Below are 22,504 nucleotides of genomic sequence, written 5' to 3'. Positions count from 1 at the left end.
AAGTTCCTAAAGTAATAATAGAAGCTTCCAAGGTTTTCAAAGGATTTGCTGATAAAATCCCCAAATAAATGTTCAATGCAAGTAATATCGGAAATGCCGAAGGGGTTCCGAAATCATCTGCTGCAGGAATTCCTTACATAATTACTAAAGAAATCTAGCAGAACTTGTCTAAAGATTTTTTATTCAAATTATAGAAGCGATTTCTGAAAGAACTTCCGAAGGAGTTTTCGAAAGAAAAAAATGGTGAAGAAATACCTAATAGCATAGATAATGGAAGTCCAAAAAATCGACGAAAATCCGAAAAAAAAGTAGAATGACTTGCCGAAGATATTTCCAAAAAAAAATGTGAGGAAGTCCCAGAATCCTGATTTACCTGAAGAGTAAATGGAGAATTTCAAAATGCAAATATCAATATAATTGCTGACATTACCAAAACACCCCTTGAAAGACTACTAAAAATTGGTGAAGCAACTCCCGAGAAAACATTTCAAAAGATTTGCCAATGAAATATAAAACATCCAAATAAACTGCTAGTGGAATTGCAGAAGAAATTTCCAAAGTAATTTCCGATGAAATTTTCAAAAGATGCGTAAAAGGTGCTTAGTATAAAATTCCTGGTAATATGTCCCAAATAAATTCTTAAAGAAATTGCAGAAGAAATTTGCCGAATTCAAAGCAATTACTGAGAGATTTCTTAAAGGAGTCCTAATTAAAATAAATTGCAGGGAATATTCCCTGAGGAATTACTGAAACAATGTTTTGCCGAAAACACCAATTTCTTATATTAAATTATAGCATAGAATCAGAATCGCGAAGAGAAAAATCGAAACCAAAATGTCAAAGGTCAAACCAAAAATGCAAATATGAATCCTGATTTTGCATTTTCAAGTATTTTTAACTCTTACAATGCCACAAAAGTTCAGCTTATTGGGCGCAGTGGCTTAATTTTCACAACAGGGGAGAAAAAAATACTTTTACAATTGTTCTTGAAAACTATTTTATAAGGGTTGTTATCATGCAATAAACAAAGAGGATGTCACGATGAATACAAGTTACATGCAAATTTGTGGACATTTTATAGTTTAAGAGATTTACACTTCTAATAATTACTCTGAAAATGTATTCTTAATCAATGTATTCAATCCACAAAACAAAGGGGTTGTGATGATCGTAAAGTTCAAACTGAAAATACAAATTTCATGTATTATACGTAATCAAGTTATCAAGTTCTCAAACCTCACACGGCAGGGAGAGTGTGAAGTCAGTACAACGGTTCGGATAAAAACTGTTCTTTAAATTATAGCGCGTTTAAATTTTCGGGCTAATTTGTCCCGCGACGCAGTATATCATTGTACTAAGAAATTGAGGGTGGATCGGTATTTCTTTTTACAAAAAAAAAGCAAAGCAACCTGGAAGCCACTAAAACTGGCACCCCCAGGCACCCCCTAAGAAAAAATCCTAGATACGCCAATGGCTGAAGGGGAACCACAGAAAGGGGAAGCTTGTCGCATTTGATCTGGAACACGCTTTTGATCGCGTCGATCATCACTTTCTTTTCAACACCATGAGAGACCTCGGTTTCAACACGGCTTTGATCGACCTGCTCTCAAGAATAGCAGCAGCATCTTCTTCACGCTTGCTAATCAACGGGCGTCTTTCTGCACCCTTCGCGATTGAACGGTCAGTTCGTCAAGGAGACCCCCTCTCCATGCACTTGTTTGTTCTCTACCTGCATCCTCTCTTGCGAAAACTGGAACAAGTGTGTGGGGATGATTTAGTGGTTGCGTATGCTGACGACATTAGTGCCATCGTCACTAGTGTTGACAAACTGAATGCCATGCGGGATTTATTCAGGCGATTCGGACGTGTGGCAGGGGCACGACTCAACGAAGCGAAAACGACAGCAATCGATGTAGGAGATACCAACCAACCCCTCACGGTGACGTGGCTTCGTACCGAAAACAACATCAAAATCTTGGGTGTGATTTTCTGCAACTCGGTGAGAGAAATGGTTGCACTCAACTGGGACAACTTGGCAACAAATTTCTCACGACTTGTGTGGATGCATTCGCTACGGACTCTTTCTCTTCATCAGAAAGTGACGCTGCTGAACGTCTTCTTGACATCTAAAATATGGTATGTAGCGGCACAACTACCTCCGACGCCAGCTCACGTGGCAAAACTAACTGCTACCATGCGGCGCTACCTCTTTCACGGATTGAGCGCAACCATACCGATGCAGCAGCTAGCACGGAGCAGAGAGGCCGGCGGACTGAAATTGCATTTGCCAGGTATGAAATGCACAGCAATATTAATTAACAGGCACATCCATGAAATTGATTCCCTTCCCTATTACAAATCCTTCCTACAACGAGAAATTCCTCCCCGAGCAAATTCCATCCCAACAGATCTTCCTTGCCTGAAATTATTGCTAAGCAACATCCCAAACCTCCCTTTCCAAATCCGCCAACACCCGTCCGCCGATCTTATCCATCGGTTTTTCATCGATCGCACCGAAAAACCGAAAGTTGAGATAGAGTATCCAGCTACCAACTGGACCCGTGTGTGGAACAACATTTCAAACCGATGTATATTGTCTCACCAACGAAGTGAGCTCTACATTTGGGTGAACCAAAAAGTGCCGCATCGTAAGCTGCTGCACAGAATGCGACGTGTTGATGGAGAACAATGCACAAACTGTGGAGAGCAAGTCGAAACCATTCAACACAAATTTTTCGACTGTCCAAGAGTTCGCGCTGCAAATGATGTACTCCGTCGTAAATTGATGCTATTGACTGGCGGCGAACGTTTTCTGCAAACCAACGATCTTTTGCGGCCTGCGTTAGAACGAATTGCGTCACCAACAAGAACACTAATACTAAGAATTCTTGCAGTTTACATTACCTACATTATTAATTCTAATGATAGGATAAATGTTGATGAATTAGCTTTCAATTTTGAAGTTGAAGTTTAAATAATTATGTAAATAATTTTAGCTAAACTTAAACGACAATAAACGTACTTTTACAAAAAAAAAAATTCTAGTGGCTCGACGTTTCTCTTTGTGCATCGCTCCCGCACAAACGACTTCGGTAGGAAAGCACAAAGATAAAGAGAGCAAAAACGTTCATTTGAGGCACACTGTGGGAGCAAATCACTAGCCTGATTCCAAATACACTTGGGAATGCATGGTTTTCGAGCCTAAATACCATTAAACAGCCGACATCTTGGATTTTAGGCAGCCATCTTGGATATTCTGGTCGTAATTTTTAAGACTTCGGACATCTTACTCATATCAAACATACCATTTTCGCATGGTTTAAGGACCTAAAATTCCACTAAACCGAACCCTCATTTTAGATTCTAGACCACCATCTTGAATATTCTGGTCGCCATTTCTGAACTCCGGACATCTTCCCCATATCAAATATACCCATACTGCATGGTTTTAGAGCCCAAAACTCCATCAAACTGCTGCCATCTTCAATTTTGAGCCGCGATCTTAGATTTTAGACTGCCATTTTGGATATTTTGGTCATCCTCCGCAACAACCGCTGAGGTAATCCCTTACGCTGGACGATAGACTGGTTCAACCAAGTGCTCGACCAAATATTGGAGAAACTTGGTGACAGGAGGCAAGTCATCATTGCTGGTGATTTCAATGCTTGGGCGGTTGAAGGAGATGGCCGCCTCACCAATATCAGACGAATGTGCCTGCTGCAAGCAGTATCCAGATTGAGCTTAGTGTTAGCCAACGAAGGATCCACAAGCACTTAGGGGTTGTCCATAAACCACGTGGTCGTTAGGGGGGGGGGGGGGGGGGGTTCGGCCAATGACCATTTTGTATGGACCAATAAAAATTTTTGTATGGACTAATGACCACGCGGGGGGGGTTCCCAAAATATGACCACGTGGTTCATGGACAGCCCCTTATCGAAGAGAAGGCAGAGAGTCCATCATCGACGTTATGTTCTGTAGTTCTGCTGAAGCGTGAAACATGACTTACAGAGTCAGTGAAGATTATACGCATAGTGATCCTCAAGCGATACGATACTGTCTAGGAGAACAGGAATAGACGGAGGCACGGGTGGATATTTCCAAAAAGCGAAAGTGAAGGAAAGAAGGTTTTGATAAAGTGGCGTTCGCAGAAGCGACTCGTTATGAGCGCGACCTGCTTAACCTGAGTCCAGACGAACTGGTTTCTGTTCTGGTGCGAGCCTGCGATGCAGCTATGCCGAGTTATATACAGCCGCGATACGTCCGCCGTCCAGTCCTCTGGTGGACTGAAAGCATCGCCGAACTCCGTCGGACCTGTCCTCGAACTAGGAGGAGGATTCAAAGAGCCCACACTGATGAAGAAAGGAAAGAATGCAGACCTGCTTTTAGGCCGGCAAGAGCGGCTCTCAAAAAAGGCATCAAACTAAACAAAGCAGCTTGCACGCAGGAAATTTAAAGATGAAGATGAAAACCATAATAGATGAACTGTTTCCGCAGCACGAGTCAACGGTTCAGCCTCCTACGTCATATGAGAGATTTATTGCTAACATGAATGAAACCCGAATTTCCAACCAGGAGCTAAACACGGTAGGGAAAAGCTTAAAAGATAACAAAGCGCCAGGGCTCGATGGTATCTCAAACATGGTTCCGAAAAAAAAAACAATCCAGCAAAACCTGGATATGTTCCGAACCACATTCTAGAAGGGTATCGACGACGGAAATGTCCCCGATCGATAAAAGGGGCAAAGAGGATAGGTATAACAGCAGATGTTCTTCAAGGCTCCATCATGGGCCCGTTGCTGTGGAACGCGATGTTCGACGAGCTGCTGCAGTTGAGCCTACCAAAAGGAGTGCAGATTATGGGGTTCGCGAATGACATCGTGCTTATGGTAATCGGAGAGTCGCTGAATGAAGTGGAAGTACGGGCCACGGCGGCGGTAGAAATGTTTGACAACTGGAGATGCGAGAGGAAGCTGACTTTTGTCCATTACAAGATTGAAGTGCTGATGGTCAGCATCCAAAAGGTAGTACAGTATGTAAATGTTTCAGTTGAAAAATTCACTATCGACTCGAGCCGAAAAGTGGAGCATCTTGGAGTTTTGGTCGACGACCGGCTAAATTTCAACAGTCACGTCGACTACGCTTGCGAGAAGGCAGCTAAAGCGATCACAGCGTTGGCCAGGGTCATTTCCAACAAATCGACGATCAGTAGCGGTACCAGGAGACTCATTGTCAGCGTGTCTACGTCGGTACTTCGGTACGGATCTCCTGTCTGGGCAGCTGGCCGATTATCGAAGAGGAACCGGTCAAGGCGGATGGCTAGCAGCAGGGATGGGAACAATCACTTGCGAAGAGTTACACTCACTTGCTGTTTTCTCAGCTCAGAAGCGTGCTATCAAGAAACGATGTATGGACGACTTTTGGCTTGTGGTTTTGTCTAAAAGTTTGTCGAATAGAGTACGAGTCGCAAACCCATACCTAAGTCGTGACAGAGCTGCGAAATCGACTCTCCACGAGGTGAGTGTAATTTACATTCGCCTCGTGGAGAGTTGCCTTCGCAGTTTCCTCACGCCTTCGATATGCGTGTGCGACCCATACTTTGTTCGCCAAACTTTTAGACAAAACCAAAAGGCAAAAGTCGTCCATACATCGTTTCTTGATAGCACGCCTCTGAGCTGAGAAAACAGCAAGTGAGTGTAACTCTTCGCAAGTGAGTGTTCCCATCCCTCGGGATCGCTCGGGATGGAGATCTTTCAATTCGGTCCTCTGCACCAATCAGGACTGAAAGTAAGTAGTAACCAGTCGCGGCTGAATCACACATAAATGCTGATGACTATGAGTCTAGCAGCGCGTACCGGACCATATCCATGGAAGCGGTTTGCGTCATTGTTGGTATGATTCCCATAAAAATCATCCTGGAAGAAGATTGCGAAAGTTACATGCACCGAGAAACGGCAGGAGTCTGCAGGACTTCGAGAGCGAGGGATGAGCAAGTCGCAGCTGAACTGGAATAGCATCGTTGTTATCGGTGGGGACTTCAACGCTTGAGCTGTGGAGTGGGGAAGCAGACACAGTGGGGTTACAGTCTGATGGAAGGTGTACAACGTAGGCTCCGTGAAGACATACCATAAGCACGGATGAGAACCCATTATAATGGGTTATAATTATTGACGTGACGTTCTTCAGCCCGTCGCTGATGCACAACATAAACTGGAGAGTGTGTGAGGTACACACACGCAGTGACCATTAGTCGACGGTCGGCGAGTCTCCACCAGGAAGACGGCACGAGGATGACGGAAGTAGAAAAAATTAAGCGGTCTTCTCACTTTACCGGGCCGGGACCGTGCCGGGCCCCGGCCATGCCCCGGTCATCGATTTCTTTCTAACGATATCTATGGCGTGCTTCTCACTAGCCCGACCGGGGCCCGACCGAGCACCCTACGTGCTGCCTGTCTTGGAGCCAGAAATGGACTTCAAAGAGAAAGATCTGAAGCGAGTTGAGAGGAACGCAAAGTGATTTTGACCGGTCTCGAAAGCGCGATTACACTAGCAAAGCCAAAAGCCACAAGGAGCTTTGTAGAGAAACGAACGCCAATATCTGGGATAAGTTTATCGCATCGTGATGGTGAAGATCAATACCCCAACGACACCTGCTGAAATGTGCCCTGGCATGCGTGAGGTAATTGTGAACGGGCTATTATCGAAGAACAAGCACATGGGTCTCCAGATAGCCTAGTGGTTAAGGCTATGGATCGCCAATCCGGAGACGCAAGTTCGATTCCCGATTGGGAAAATTTTCTCTACTCTCTGGGCGTAGTGTATCATTGTCCTTGCCTCACAATGTAAAAGTTCATGCAATGGCAGGTAAAGAAAGCCCTTCAATTAAAAACTGTAGAAGTGCTCAAAGAACACTAAGTTGAAGAGAGGCAGGCCAAGTTCCAATGCGAAAGTCGAGCCATTAAGAAGAAAAATAAGAAGCACATGGCCACCCACTATACATCGTGCGTCGACGCGCTGGAAGTAAATGCTGGCGAAAGCCGGATGTCTAACAAGGAGATCCTAACTATATCCAAAGGACTCAAAGAGAAGTAAGCCCCTGATCCTGATGGTATCATCATAGTACTAAAGGCGACGGTTGTGACGTTTGCAGGCATGTTCAGGGTAGTAGACCTGTGCGCCGACTTTATTTTGCTCGGCGGCGGCGTGAGGGCCATTTTTGGCCGGCGGCGGCGGCGTCATCGGCGTCACGCCGGTGGCAACTTTCGGCGGCGGCGGCGGCGGCGTGAATCGGCGTGACCAAAATTTGACCGTAATGTCAGCATTGGCGAAACGAAGAAGTTGTCTTTACGCTGTAGAATTTGTAGTCCAGTCTTTGCTTCTTCATAACCATTGATGACATATTATTATGCCAGTACACAGGATGAAGTATTCGACCAAAAGAAACCAATGCTCAAACATCTTGTTTGACTCGATCGAATTTTCATTAGTGTCAAACAGATGTTTTTTCTTGAGTTCATTTATCAAATATTTGACCCTGTGTACTTATAACCTTGCGTTTGAATGAACACCTTTTTTATTCCTGTTCGGATCCGTCACTGTGGCCAGTAATTAGACCTATTGTTACATTACCCGTATCTGCATTAGTGCATGTTGCATTACTCCACTGCATCCAATTAAAGGCAAAAATATAGATTTTGCCTTAGTTTTCGTTTTGTCTTCTTAGAATCTTTAGAAGCTATCACATTTGATAATAAGGTCGCACTATTTACAACGAATCCTCGAATGATTTCCGAGAATAATCTCCAAAAGAATTCCAGGAGGAGCCCTAAAGAATCTCCTGGAGGAATCCATGAAGAAACTTCTGGGATAATCCCTGTAAGAACTGATGTATGAAGCCCTTAAGGAACTTATGCTGGAATCACTGATATGTAGTTCAAGAATCTCTCTTAGAGAGATCCCTGGAAAAACTTATGAAGAATTTCCGTGAAAAATTCCTACAGGATTCCTCAGAAGAATTTCAGCAGGAATCCGCGGAGGAATTTTAGAAGGAATCCTCAAAGGAATTTTAGGAGTGATCCCGGAAGGAATTGGGTTCTTTAGGGGTATCCGGGTTATTTCATAATCGGATTCCCCGCCCCAAAGTTAGTCTAAATCCAAAATTTCATAATTTTTGGAGTCCGGGAACTTTTTTTTAAAATGCATTTAGAGTTTGTATAGGGAAAATTTTTTATTCAGGTCGAACTGTCATTTTATCGATTGAACTGTCATTCTATATACGAAAATTAAAACTGTTTTGTTAATTTGACCATCAAAATAAAAGTATTGGAACCCAATAAAATCACGTAATACTCAGAAAATAAGCTCTTTCGATTGGGCTATAGAAAATAGCAATATTTTATTCATTAAACAACCCAATTCAAGGAGGAATGGTCGTAGGAATTCCATAAGGGAGCCCTGAAAGAATTCTAAAAGAAATTCCCGCAATATTTGTACAAGGACATCCCAAAATAATTCCGGCACGAGTTCCAAGCAGATTCAAGCAGTAATCCCCAAAGAAATCCTATCAGGAATCCCAGAAAGAATCCTCGAAATTATTCCAGTGGGAATTTCAAAGTGAATTCGAGAAAGAATCCTCTAAGGATTTCTAGAAGGAATCAACGAAAAATATCCAAGAGGAATCTCTGAAGGAGATCCAGGAAGAATCCCTGAGGGATTTCTAGGGGGAATTCCCGAAGGTATTCCACCAGGAATCCTCGTAGGAATTCCAGGAGAAATCTCTGAAGAAATTTGAAGTGAAACGGAATTCTAGGAGGAAATCTCAAAGGAATTCCAGGAGAAATCTCTGGAAATCAATCTGGAGGAATCCTCGTTAAAGTCTAGGAGGAATCCCTGAAAAAAATCCAGGAGGAATCCACGATGGAATTTTAGGAGGAATCCTCGAAGAAAATTCAGGAGAAATCCCCGAAGGAATTCCAGGAGGAATGCCAGAAGAAATCCCCGAACGAAGTCCAGGAGGTATACCCGACAGTATTCCAGAAGAAATCCCTGCAGGAATCCCAGGAGGAAACCCTTGAAGGAATTCCGGAAGGAATCTCCGAAGGCACTCCAAGCGGAATCCTCGAAGGAGTTTCAAGAGGAAATCACGAAGGAATTACAGGAGGAACCCCTGAAGAAATCCCCGAAAGAACACTGAGGAATTCCCGCTGGAATTCCAAGAGAATCCCGAAAAAATACCAGCGCGTATCTCAAAGGAATTCAAGCAGTACACCATGAATCCCCGAAAGAATTCCAGGAGAACTCAGGAAGGAGGAATCCCCGAAGGAATTCTAGGAAGACTCACCGAAGAAATTTCAGAAGGAAACCCCGAAAAAATTCTAGGACGAATTCCATGAGGAATCTCCGAAGAAATTGGAAGCGAAAGCTCCAAAGGAATTCCAAGAGGAAACTCCGAAGAAATTACAGGAGAAATCCCAGAAGCAACTCTAGGAGGAATCTCTTAAGGAATTCTAGAACAAATATCCGAAAGAAATTCAATGAAGAATTCTAGGAGGAATCTTCGAAGGAATTCTAGAAGGAATCTCCGAAGGAACTCCAGGAGAAATCTCCGGAAGAATTCAAGAAGAATCCCTGAAAGAAGTCCAGGAGGAATTTCCTTTTTTTTTTTGGTTTTTATTTCTGTGTATTTCCTAATTTCCTAAGGAGCTTTAGGAGGAATCTCTGGAGGAATTCTATGAGGAATCCCCGAAGAACTCCAGAAGGAATCTCCGAAGGATCTAAAACCGAAATCCTCGATGGAAAAGAGGAATACCCATAGGAATTCCAGGAGTAATTCCTGAAGAAATTCCCGAAGGCATCCCGAAGGAACTTTAGAAGGAATCTCCAAATTAATTCCAGGAGGGATCTCGAATGAATTTTAGGAGAAATTATCGAAGGAATTCCAGGAGGGCTGCTGGAGGAATTCCATGAGGAAATCCAGGAGGAATCTCCAAAGGAGTTCTAAGAGGAATCATCAAAGAAATTTCAAGAGGAAACCCTGAAGAAATTCCAGGTGGAATCCACCGCGGAGTATCAAATGAAATATCTCAAAGAATTTCTGGTGGAATCCATGAAGTAAGTCTAGGACGAATCCTCGAAGGAATTCCAGAAGAAATCTACAAAGGAATTTCATGAAGATTTTCTGAAGAAGCTCTAGGAGAGACTCCCGAAGAAATTGTACGAAGAATCCGCGGAAGAATTCCAAGAAGGAAGTTTAAGTTGTATCTTAGAAGAAATTCCAGAAGGAATTCCGAAGGAATTCCAAGAGGAATCCCCAAAGGAATCCACGACGGAATATCAGGAGGAATCCTTGAAAGGATTTCAGGAGGTCTAGGAGGAAACCCTGAAGGAAATCTCGGAAAAATCCCCGTAGGAATTCCAAGGGGAATCCTCAAAATAATTCCAGTAGAAATTTTCGAATGATTTCTTTGAAAAATCTCTAAAAAAATTCCAGGAGGAGTTCCCGTAGGAATTTCAGGAGGAATGCTCGAAGGAAGTTCATGAGGAACCCATGAAGGAAGTCCAAGATAAATCCCCGAAGAAATTACAGGAGAAATTGTTGCAGGAATGCCAGGGGGAATCCCCGAAAGAATTCCGGTTGCAATCTCCGAAGGATTTCCAGGTGGAATTCTTGAAGGATTTTCAGCGGAATCTCCCGAGTGAATCTTTCTGGGTAGAGGGATCCCTGCAGGATTTCCAGGAGGAGTCCCCGAAAGATTGTCAGGAGGAGTCCCCGAAAGAATTCCTGGAGGAATTCCAGAAGGAAATGCTTAAGGAATTCTTGTAGAAACTCCATGAGAGATTCCACAATAATATCCGGGAGATATGACTGATTATATTCCTAAGGAAATTCTCGAAAGAACTTTAACAAGATTCCCTAAAAGAACTCCTCTAGGAAATCTCTGATGTTACTCCTGGAGCATCCTCCTGGAAAAATCTCAAAAAGAACCCGAAGAACGATCACTTGAAGAACTTATGGATGAATTCCTTAATGAACTTCTCGCGGAATTCTCTATGGATATCCTGAAAGATACTTAAAGGGAAGTCTTATACTATTTTTTCAAAGGATTTCTGTAGGAATCCCTGAATAAACTTCTGGGGGGGAACCTTCAATTCTCTTTATGTAAGATTCTCGGAAGGAACTCCTGGAGAGATTTCTGAATGAACTTCAGAAATTCAGGAGGAACCTCTGAAGAAACATCTGCATGAATCCCGGAAACTCCTGGAGGAATCTATGAAGGAATTCTTGGACTAATTTCTGTAAGAGCTCCTGTATGAATTTCTAAAAGAACTTAATAAAATAGCTGCATTCGAATTTTGTCAAGACTAGAAATGCCATTTCAAAGTGAAATTCTATCGCAGTCAAATCAAAAAATCGTTAACTGCTGTGAGAAAAAACTCAATCCGTTCGACAACCATTGTTCGACAGAACAACACTGGACGAAAAATCGGCCATAATTCAGTGCCTGAGAAAGGTACCAAATGTAACCGAAACGTCGGACAAGATTGAATAGCTGTATTTGAAAATTGTCAAGACTGGAAAAGCCATTACAAAGTCAAATGAACTTCAGAAGAAATCCCTGCACCCGAGCAGGAATGAATAACTAACACATAACTGGAGCATACCAAAGTCAGGTATCATACCAAGACAAGGTATTGACCGGTTATCCAGGTATGGAAAATAACTTATTTTGGTATTTTGTAGGTATTGATACAATACCTCAACAAGTTATTGATTTGGTGTTGAGGACTGCATGAGGTATTATTCAATTATGGAAAAATTTCTATTTGAATGGAAAAATTGCCGATTATTATTTAGGCATTGACATACCTGATGTCATTATTTATGCGTTATGCACAGAATGCACACCAGTTATTATTTAGGTATTTTACCTCTTATGCAAGGCTACTTAATACCTCATTCAGGTTGTAGGTATTCGGTTTTCCATACCTGAGTTAGTTATTCTTCAGCTATTTTCTCCTGCTCGGGCAGGAACTCCTAGACTAATTTCTAGGACCGTTTGTTAGAATTCCTGAAAGAACTTCTAACGGAACTCTTGATGGATCTCCAGGAGGCATCTATGAACCCTGAAAGAATCTCTGAAGGGACTTCTGAAAGAATACCCGAGCGAACTCCTGTTGAAATAGCTTAGAGAACCTTTGATGGAATTCCTAATGAACACCTGGAGACATCCCTGAATCCTCCTGGAATTGTTTTATGGAGATCCCTGAAGGAACTCCTGAAGAGGTCACCGAAGGAACTTCTGGAGCATTCCTTGAAAGAACTACTATACTGCATGAATCCTCGAAAATGCTCATGAAATAATCTATGGAGGAAATTTTGTAGGAATATCTGAAGGAACTCCTAGATAAATCCCTAAAGAACTCCTGAAAGAATTTCTGAAAAATTCCCATGAGGCATACCGAGAGGAATCCCCGAAAGTTCAGGAGGGATTGTTGAAAACATTCCAGGAGGGATTTCCTGATGGAATCCTTGATGGAACTCCTGTAGTGATTTCTGAAGAACACAGAACGCCAGGAGAAACCCCTTGCTGGAATTCAAGAGGAATCACTGAAAGATCTTCTGGAGGAATTTCTGAAGAAACTCTTGGACTAATCTCGGAGAAACTCCTGTAAGAATTCCTGAAGAAATTTTCGAAGAAATCCCTGGAGAAACTCTCTGACTAATCTTTGAAGGGTCTCCTATGGGAACCCTTGATGAATCTTCTGGATGAATCTTGGATGTATTTCTAGGAGGCATCCCTGGTAGGCACTTCTGTCGAGATCTTCCTGAAACATCTTCTGAAAAAAAAAATGCATATTGAAACCCCTAGAGGCGTCCCTAAATATCTGAAGGAACTACTGGAGACATCTTTGAAGAAACTCCTGAAGAGATCTCTAAAGGAACTTCTGAAGAATTATTTGATTGGAATTTTAGAGGAATCTTCGAAAGAATTTTAGTATTTTATCTCAACTTAATGTAAACAAAATTTTGTTCGTGCACTGATCACCGGCGTGAAAAATGAAAATCGGCGGCGTGACAAACATCGGCGTATGGCGCGCCGCCGATATTGCGGTCGGCGTCGGCGTGGGGCAAAAAGTATCGGCGGCGGCGGCGTGGCGCGGCGGCGCACAGGTCTACAGGGTAGCGATGTGGAAATGTCTAGCAGATAGCTATTTCTCGGATATTTGGAAGATCCAGAAGCTGGTGTTGAAGTCAGAAAAGCCACCAGAAGACCCAGCATCCTATCCCGATATGGATACGCTTGACAAACTCCTAGAGAAGATCATCTTGAACATGCTGGTAAAGTGCACGAAAAGTGAGAGAGCATTGTCCTATAACAGGCAGTTTGAATTCCGACAAAAGAAGTCGACAGTGGGTGCAATGCGGATAACTGTTGCGATTGTGGTGATAGTATCATAGTAGAAGGGGAGGGGTAATCGATACTGCACCGTGATTGCCACAGACGTGAAGAACGCATTCAACAGCACCTGCTCGGAAGCCATTGCCACAGAACTGGCCAACATGTGTTTCCCTGATTATCTGTGCAAGATTCTGAGAAGCTACCTCCAGAACCGAGTCGTGGTCTACGAGACAAACCAGGATCAAATGTCGGTTAGAGTTACGGCGAGTATACCACAGGCCTTTACCGACTTATACTCATCCCAATGTTGTGAAACAATTTGTATGATGGAGTGTTAAGAGTCGAACTACCCGGGGGAGTGAAGATCGTTGGTTTTATGGATGACGTCGTCCTTTCGATACCCAGAAAAACCCTGCAAGAAGTAGAGATGCTCATGGCAGAGACGATCGGTTCGGAGAGATCCGGATCGTCCGAATTAGCATCACTCTGATCGAGGATGTAGAATTCTTTCAAATAGAGATACGGCAAACATAAGAAAACGGTTAGAGCGGACTCATTGGCTGAGTGTCGGCCAGAGCGAAATAACGCGAATAAAGGTAGGTGGACCCACCGGCTTATCAAAGATGTGTCGGTATGGATGTCCAGAAAACACGAAGATGAGATTTTTTTCCTAACACAATTTCTGTCAGGTCAAGGTTATTGGTTGCTTCAGAATGTATTTGTATTGGTTCGACCACGCAAAGTCCCAATTCTACCTGACACGCCCAAACAACGAAGAGAAACCGGAGCACGTGATATTCTACTGTCCGCGATTCGAAGAAACACATGGTGACGTGCTAGCAAGTGCTGCTGGAATCTGAGTCTTAGCAACGTTGTAACGAGAATGTGTCAGGACGAAAGCGCATGGAATGCGTTGAACAAAGCGATCACGCACATTATGCCATCGCTTCAGAGGAGATGGCGTTAAGACCGTAGAATATCGGGTCGCGATCGGAGTAGGTTGCGGGAGTCCGTTGCGTAGTACCGGTGCGGTGATAGGTCGTCGGGGCGCCGCCGATAAACCGGGCCGAATTCGGCATCTCGCACGTCGGGATGTTATCACCGGTTTCGGGAGAACTTCATTCGTCAAGGTTTTCTCCGTCGAAGAAAGCTAGGTTCACTGTCGTGGACTAGACTTAATTGTTCACGGAAAGCATCGGATATTGGTGGATTGGCGAACTAGGAGTGTTTTTAGTAGGTTGGCGCACATTAGAATCCCACACAACAATATATAGAAGATTTTTCGAATTCCTAGAATCCTGGAAAAATACAGACATCACCTTAATTCGTCGAATTGAGTTGATGAGAATATGTGACTTGTTCCTCCGAGCTTTGTAACGAAATTTCTTTTTTTGAGTGAGAAAGCTATGCACACTTTGGTGTACGAGAAAGCAATGATACTATATTTGGAGAAAGGCAAAAAATAATAAAGGAAATGAAAAAGCCGCCTGAAAATTTCTACAAGTAATTTCTAAAGAAACTCCTGTGAGAATTGCCAATGGAATTTTTATAAAAAAAATTCTAATAGCATTCTCAAAAGCTTTCCTTAATTGTTCTCAAAATATTCCACGAAGCAGTTTACAAAGAAATAAGTTGTAGATGGAATTTCCAAAGAAAATACCAAATGAATTTTGTGGGGAGATATCGAAGCGATTTCCGAAGGAATTTACATATAAATTGCAGAATTATTTTTCAAAAAACATTACTTGCAAAATTCCCAGAAACACACAAAGAAATTTAAAAAATTGACGAAAAGTAGAAGTGAACTGCCGATGTAATTTCCAAAGAAATTGCTGAAGATATTTCCAAAGTAACCACCAAACCAGGAAGGAATGCCCAACAAATTTTCAAAGGAATTGCCGAAAAAATCACCTCACAGCCACAGCATTTTGCACATTTCCCGATGAGATCCCGAAACAATATCCGAATTAATCCGAAAAAGAATTTCCGAAGCAGTTTTCAATGTAATTTTAAATAAATTGCCGGAAATTTCAAAGACATTTTTAAATAAATTGCCGAAAGATTACTGCAAGATACTTTTAAAGGTTTTACCGAATGGGGGTGACAGGTTCGATTTCCGATTGGTCCATGAACGTTTCGAAAAGAAAACTTCATTGAATGTCTTGGTCATGAGTATTTTTGTGACTGCCAAACGGTAATTGGCAATGGAAGCTCTCAGTTAATAACTGTGCATCTGCTCGTAGAACATAAAGCTGAGAAGCAGGATTTGTTTAATAAGAAGAGAGGATAATTATCGGATAAACTTATAAAGAAATTGGTGAAAGAGTTCCGGAGGAATTTCCGTGGAAATTTCGAAAGAGATTTCCAGTGTAGAGTGAATATCGTGACAAAAATTTAATGTTAAGTTTTACATCACGTGATTAACGTGATCAACGATCGACGAGCGGTTTCGTGTAATATCGATTGTTCTGGTCAACTACGGAGTAAAAACAACAATGTGAATGAATATTATTAAGGTGACGGACACTAGGGTTACTGCAATTTGTCTCACATTTTCTCGAGCACAAACTTGAAGAGCTGGTCTGAAAATTGACTGCGAGATGCAAGCAACGAGTATCATTTCCATATCAATTTGCTTGATGAATCTCCAGATTTGTCCTCGAGAAAATATGAGAAAAATACAAGGCGGCCATTATTGAGGCAGCCATTTTTGTACTTCACCAATTTTATCCTTTAAGATTGCTTTGCCATATAAAAATGATTATGTAATATGTGTCGATACTCACGTGGAACATCGTGACTCATGCCGATGTTGTGTCCTATCATGTGCGCCATCGTTCCCGCGAGCAGATGCGGCTCGTACGTATTGATATCTACACTAATACCGACGGCTTTTGCTGTGCAGGCGGAATCCGGCACGGCCATTCCCGCCTCACCACCGGCGAACGTTTCGCCACTGAAAATGGGAAAGAGAAAATAATTTGGAAATGAACTAGATTTTTTTTCGGTTGGGTGCCAATCTATCACACTTACGTCAGCAGCTGCGTCGTGTCCTTATCTATTTTATATAAATTTCTAGTTGTATAATCATTAAAATTAGATATTGCTTTACTAATATCCTGTCCACCGTCGATCTTCGCCTGGTTCTGGCCCTGCCACGTCTCTATATATACAACCGATACGCGTGTGTTGACCGTACGAAAGTACTGGAAATAGAAAATGGAGGAAATTCATGAATAAGATAAACTATGGGAATTCGGATTTTATATAATATTGAGTTTCCTTTTAACATAAAATGTTGCATTCATCATTCGTTTATGGTGCGTGTATGAAATGCAGAATCATAACAATGTTGCGCATCACCAGGATTCCTTGAATCGTCCATTAAATTATTTCAAACCAGGTCAAGCATCCCGCAAAAATATTTCCCAGAAGGCACATGTTCATTCCACACTTTACTGCATCGAAAATGTCCACACTCATATCCAAAAAAAACTCCCATTCCAATTTCCCCAGTGTCCCAAATGCCTCTCATCAGAAAGCAAATTACCCAAATTAGCAGACCCATCCGAACAGCAGCAACTGCTGCACATGCTATTCCGCAAAGCTCATAACTTTATTAGCCCAGCAGCAAACCTAATTTTCAATTTTCATCGAATTCCAACCGCATGGCCGACGATGACGCCGACGACGACGACAGGCCTCAACTGGGCTCAGCTCAGTTCCGCAGCAGGCAAGCGGCCAGCGCCATCAGACAGACACTATCCTCTCACACACCATGCGCAATTATTTGCAACGAGGACGACGACGACGACGTCCATCGGCAGGCAGCCTCACGCGTTGCGTTGGTCTCTTTTTCCCCCCGATCCCGACGACGACGAATGGCCGGACACGCCAGATCAAAGCCAAGCCTTGGCCAAATGGTGCAGCCTCCCACTCGTATCGAACTTTCCAGTTCATCGACAAAATGTCCAAGGTATTTGATTTTCATAATTGGGTCTACTGTGGTGGCGATGACGACGACGGCAGCTTTCCTGTAGGTGCCGTTTGTGTTAGGGTGGGTCGGAAGTTTTCTAGGTCATTGGAAGCATATACCCAAGCAACACACATGTTAATTATAACAGTTACGACAGCGCAAGTATTGGTTGCATAGAAGTTTATTTTACGTAATTCTAACATTGTGTTGAAATAACGTAAAATAAGCTTCTATACAACCAAAACTTGCGCTGTCGTAACTTTTATATAACATGTGTGTTGCTTGGGTATTCACTAATGTACTGAAGGACCGTGGGTTCGGCATCGTATGGATGGAGAACTGCACAGATGTCGCCTGAAGCATACGTGCAGAGTAACGAGGTGGCGTTGCAAGACGTGGGTGATCTTTATGTGGAATCTGCTCAACAGACACCTGAGCGAGAGGTTCAAGTAGTGTGAGATTAAGAACCGTCTCCAATACCCAACGAAGTAGGAAGGATTTCATCTCCGACCCACTAAAAAGTTCCCATTGCTGCCAAGCCCTACACGTCATGGAGCCTCCATCTGCCCCGGACCTTGTCTTATCCTTTTCGTGCTCAGATCCAACCCAGTAGATCGACGTCGTTCTGGCACAGTGGTGATTACAGTTCCGGGGCCTAACGAACCCCCTCGCTTGCGAGAAAAGAACTTCTAACCCCAATTCAAGGTGTCAAGCGACCCATGCCGAGGAATGAGTGATCTAGGGGGTGAAATCAGATGCGCGATCGTTAATAGAGCCAGTGCGGTACCTAGGCACACCCACAGTATTTTAGCCCTTACCACCTTAATGCAGGGCTCTGTCGTGATGGATCTCTTTTCCAAGTGCTACGTGGAATACAAAATGAGTCAATTTAATAAAAATTAAAAAAAATCTAGCGGTACCAGTACCGGCGAGACTAACCCCTTCGCGAGGAGTGAGTTGGCAAGGCCTCCGATAAGGAGTAGTGGAAGTCATGAGCAAGAAGCTGCGCACGCAGCTCCAGCATAGGAGCTCGAACTCATTTTCCGGCTAGCCTGCCAGGGGAGATAGTGGATTGAGCGTGGTTGATGACAGCCATCAACCAAAAAACGAGACGGGCTGGCTGCAATGGAGGTGGCTGTGCAGCAGCTTGGCAAGATCATCGAATTTGCTTCCACGAAGTTCAACATAAGCAAGGACCATAAAATAACCCTGTTGTGACTCCATAAGGCGATGAACGATGCCAAGTAAGATCACGAGAGACTTGTGGAACTGCAGCAGCGGTAGAACCGTCAATGCAAAGATTACAAAGTCTACCCAGACGGAGGCCTTCGCATTCGCAGGAAGTCCATAAGCACTCGTAGAAGCGAGTGAGGCACTGAGGCAGCCGTCAGGTGAAGAGCTGTCTGGCGGTGTCCGCAAGGCTAGGCAGATGCTAACTGCAAGAGTCGGTAGTATTGTCGGCAAGTCGGACCTCAGCCAGGCGTCTCGGAGAGCTGGGACGTCAAACCAAGAAGTCGTAAGAGGGCAGAAGCCAAACGCGAAAAAGGCGACGCGCTCGTCATCAAGACCAAACAGTCTAAGTACTCGGACGTCTTGAAGGCGATGCGAAGCAACGAAAAGCTGGTGGATCTGGGAGCCAACATGCGCAGCATTAGATGTACTCGTACGGTTGAAGTGATCCTAGAGCTCAAGCGCGACAAGGAGCGCAAGGGCACCGCCTACAAAAGTATGGCGGAAGAGGTCCTTGGTGAAGGGGTCGAGGTGAGGGCTCTTACAGCAGAAGCGGTGAAGAACCTGGACGAAATCACTGAAGCGGAAGAGCTCGTCACGGCACTGTGGCAACAGTGCAAGGTGCAAGTGTCCACCGCAGCCGCACTCGGCTATGGAAGGGACCGGTAGGGATAAAGGTAGCCTAGGTACAGCTACCTGTGCTGTGGCGGACGCTAACAAGCTGAAGGTGGGCTGGTCAGTATGCCATCTGATCTTTCATAAGCCTCCGAAGGTTTGCTTCAGGTGTCTGGAACCAGGGACACAAAGGCCCTGACAAGAGCAAGCTGTGCAGATGACGCGGCGTCGAAGGCCATAAGGCAAAAGGCTGCACAAGTCCACCCATTTGTTTGATTCGTTCCGGGAAATCTGTGAACAACAAGCAAACAAATGGTCACGGATAGGCCTTCAAGAAAGTTGCAGTGAACAAATTACAGTATAGGTAACGCAACTGAACCTGAACAACTGTGACGCAGCTCAGCAACCGCAGCAGACGGTTTCTGAGTGGGGTACGGATATTGCCATCATAGCGGACCTATCCGAGTACTCGCCGGCAACGGCAATTGTGTCGAGGATGTGTCCAGAAAAATGGCGGCGCGGCGATATATACGACGGGTAAATACCCCGTCCAGGAGTTGGTGTCTACTAACTGTGAGAGCTTCGTGGTCGCCAAAGTAAACGAGTCTTCTTCTGTAGCTGTTATGCGCCTCCGCGGTGGTTGATCGAGCAGTTCACACAGATGCTGGACTGTATGACGACCGTGCTGACAGGGCGAAGGCCGGTGGTAATGGCGAGGGACCTCAATGCCTGGGCCGTCGAATGGGGAAGTCGTTTCACGAACCAGCGGGATCAGATCCTGCTATAGACACAGGCCATACCAGATTTCGACCTGGCTAATGGTATCAAGAGTACCTTTAGTCGGAAAGGTGTGGAGTCGATAGTTACTTTTTATAGTCCTGGTCTAATAAGTAGTCTAACTGGAGAATAGACGAGAGCTACACTCGCAGTGATCACCTGGCGATTCGCTAGAGTATAGACTATTCAACCAGCAAGCAGCGAATAGAGGAAGAGGCGGATAGGTCAAGACGCTCGAAGGTGGAAGACATTCGACGAAGGGGTATTTAGGACGGTGACGAGCTGGTAGCGGTGCTCTCGCGTTTGTGTGATGCGACCAAGCCAAGGCAAGTCCACCCTAGAAATGGGAGACCACCGGCTTACTGACGGATTCAAGCAATTGCGGACTTACTACGCGCCTGCCTACGGGCTAGGCAAATAAAAATAGCAAAGTCCCTTAGCGTAGGTAAGGCCCCAGGTCCGGACGGAGCTCATAACCTGGCCCTAACAGTAGCTATTGCAGAGGCTCCCCAGATGTTCAGATCTATTATGCAGAGATGCCTGGACGAGCGAGTTTTTCCAGAAGTTTAAAAGAGGCAGAGCCTGGTGCTATTGCCAAAGGCTAGAAACCACCGTCAGCCACATCGGCTTACGGAAGGGTTGGTCGACCGTAGACGCTATCCTGTCGGTTACAAAAATCTCCGAGATAGCGCTCCAGCGTAAGAGAAGAGGGATTCGCTACTGTACAGTACGGACTCTGGATGTAAGATACGCGTTCAATAGCTCGAATTGGTCGGCTATTGCCGATACGCTCCTGCGTCTGCCCCCCCCCCTGGTGTCTGGGGATACCCGGGTACCTGTACAAGATTCTCGGAAGTTACTTACAGAATCGAGCACTAGTTTACGACCCGGTGTGAGTGGAGATTGTCGGCTTTGCTGACGACATTACGCTCGAAGTCTACGGTGAGTCGATCGAAGAAGTGGAGCTGACTCACCACAAAACTGACGTGATGGTTTTGAACAACCGGACATTGGAGCAGCAAGCGGGGATCAGGGTAGACAATTGCACTATCACGTCGAAGCGCTCCGTCAAACACTTGGGTGTGATGATCGATGACTTTCGGTAGCCACGTTGATTACGTCTGTAAATGAGCCTCCAAAGCTTTAGTGGCACTGTCCCGGATGATGAGCAATAGCAAGCTGATAGAGCCTGTAGGGTAGTGATACCCTTGCCTTCAGCAGGTCAGATCTGGTTGCACGTAAACATCAGTTCTTGATGTCAGCAAAACAGTTAGGCGCGGACGTGGGGTTGACCTTGTCCGCCTTCCGAGGACAAAGGGAGTGGTGAGGACAACTCGGGAAACTGGCTAAGCGAGTCATCGATGTTCGTTGCTGCAGGCTACGCAGCTATCCTTGAGGGTGCGATGTGCACTAGCTCCTCTCTGAAGCAATGCCTTCTTGGTGGTTCCGGAGATACGAAGGTTTGGCGACCATGGGAATGTGATTGGTGGGTCGAGGAGAGAATAGTCCTGGGTTTTACTGCTGTTGTAGAAGACGGCCTTAACTGCACACTACCTGTACCTTCTTGTTCGGGTGTCTGTTGTGTCTGCAGATTTTTTCCCTATGGTTTAGAAGAAAAAAAAGTGCCTTCCCTAGGCCCAGGGGACGTCCACCCCTTGATCCATCTTAATCTGTGGTGGTTGAGAAGCTACGCAAGGTCGCAACCCCTTGTTCTTTTCAACCCGGGATGGGCTGGCCATTTCTAGCCCATTCTTTCTAACTTTTGCCTGGGCAGCGGACGCCTTGGTGTGGGCCGACTTACTGGCATTTTTGCCTTTCACCTTTGCGGTTTACAACCCCCTGACCTTGCGAACACCACCTGGTAGCTCCTCACCTAATAGCTGCATTGCACGCTTCTGCGATTCTTTGTTCTGCGAATGTGAAACTCTCAGTTTGGGTAGATAAAAATTGTTTCAGCTTCACGAGCTCTGTTGCTGTCGCAGTTACCATGAGTTTGTGATGATCCTACTTGGCCGCCATAATTGACTTACGAAGTCTCAGCCTGCTGTCTTTGCAGATGTTCAACTTAGAGGACACAAATTCGATGATAGAGCCGAAGTACTGTTCAGTCAGCTTCGTGGGAGATAGCCCATTCCTGTATTTATTTATGGCCCTCATCAACCACGTTCCATCCATGACTTGCCCCTGATTGGTGGGGGGGGGGAAATAAGGTTTCTTACAGTGGCACTTGGCGTACAGCTCCTGTTTCCGCTCTGTTGAGACAAGACCTAGATAACCAGCTGTCGACGAGACCTATTTAGCTAACAAACTGCCTATGCTCTCTGAATATTTATGCTCGTTGTGGAATCCCACGTGAAACAAACTTTGACCCTGGGAGTCAATCGCTCCGACCCAGAGCACGGGCCTAAGCCCTAAGCAGCTAGTCTGAGCCTTGGCCGCTTCCGGGGTGGGCACACAAGGCCTCTTCTGACTCCCGGGTCCCAGGGCGTTTAGCAGGAAGGAGTATTTG

At 44.6% G+C, this 22,504-nt stretch overlaps 1 protein-coding gene across 22 annotated transcripts in view; it reads right to left on the bottom strand.

The window, feature by feature from the left end:
- LOC109422898 (disintegrin and metalloproteinase domain-containing protein unc-71) overlaps positions 1 to 22,504 on the bottom strand; it is a 1,549,374-nt gene that overhangs the window by 206,547 nt on the left and 1,320,323 nt on the right. For all 22 annotated transcript variants that reach the window (XM_062845411.1, XM_062845413.1, XM_062845424.1 and 19 more), the window contains 2 exons: positions 16,431 to 16,603; positions 16,184 to 16,353 (listed from right to left, as the gene is read on the bottom strand). In XM_062845411.1, the coding sequence (XP_062701395.1) occupies positions 16,184 to 16,353; positions 16,431 to 16,603 (343 nt within the window). The remainder of the gene's footprint in view (positions 1 to 16,183; positions 16,354 to 16,430; positions 16,604 to 22,504) is intronic.

Source organism: Aedes albopictus, chromosome 1 (assembly GCF_035046485.1).
Source record: "Aedes albopictus strain Foshan chromosome 1, AalbF5, whole genome shotgun sequence".
Lineage (NCBI taxonomy): Eukaryota > Metazoa > Arthropoda > Insecta > Diptera > Culicidae > Aedes > Aedes albopictus.
This window is presented reverse-complemented; position numbering and strand designations above follow the sequence as displayed.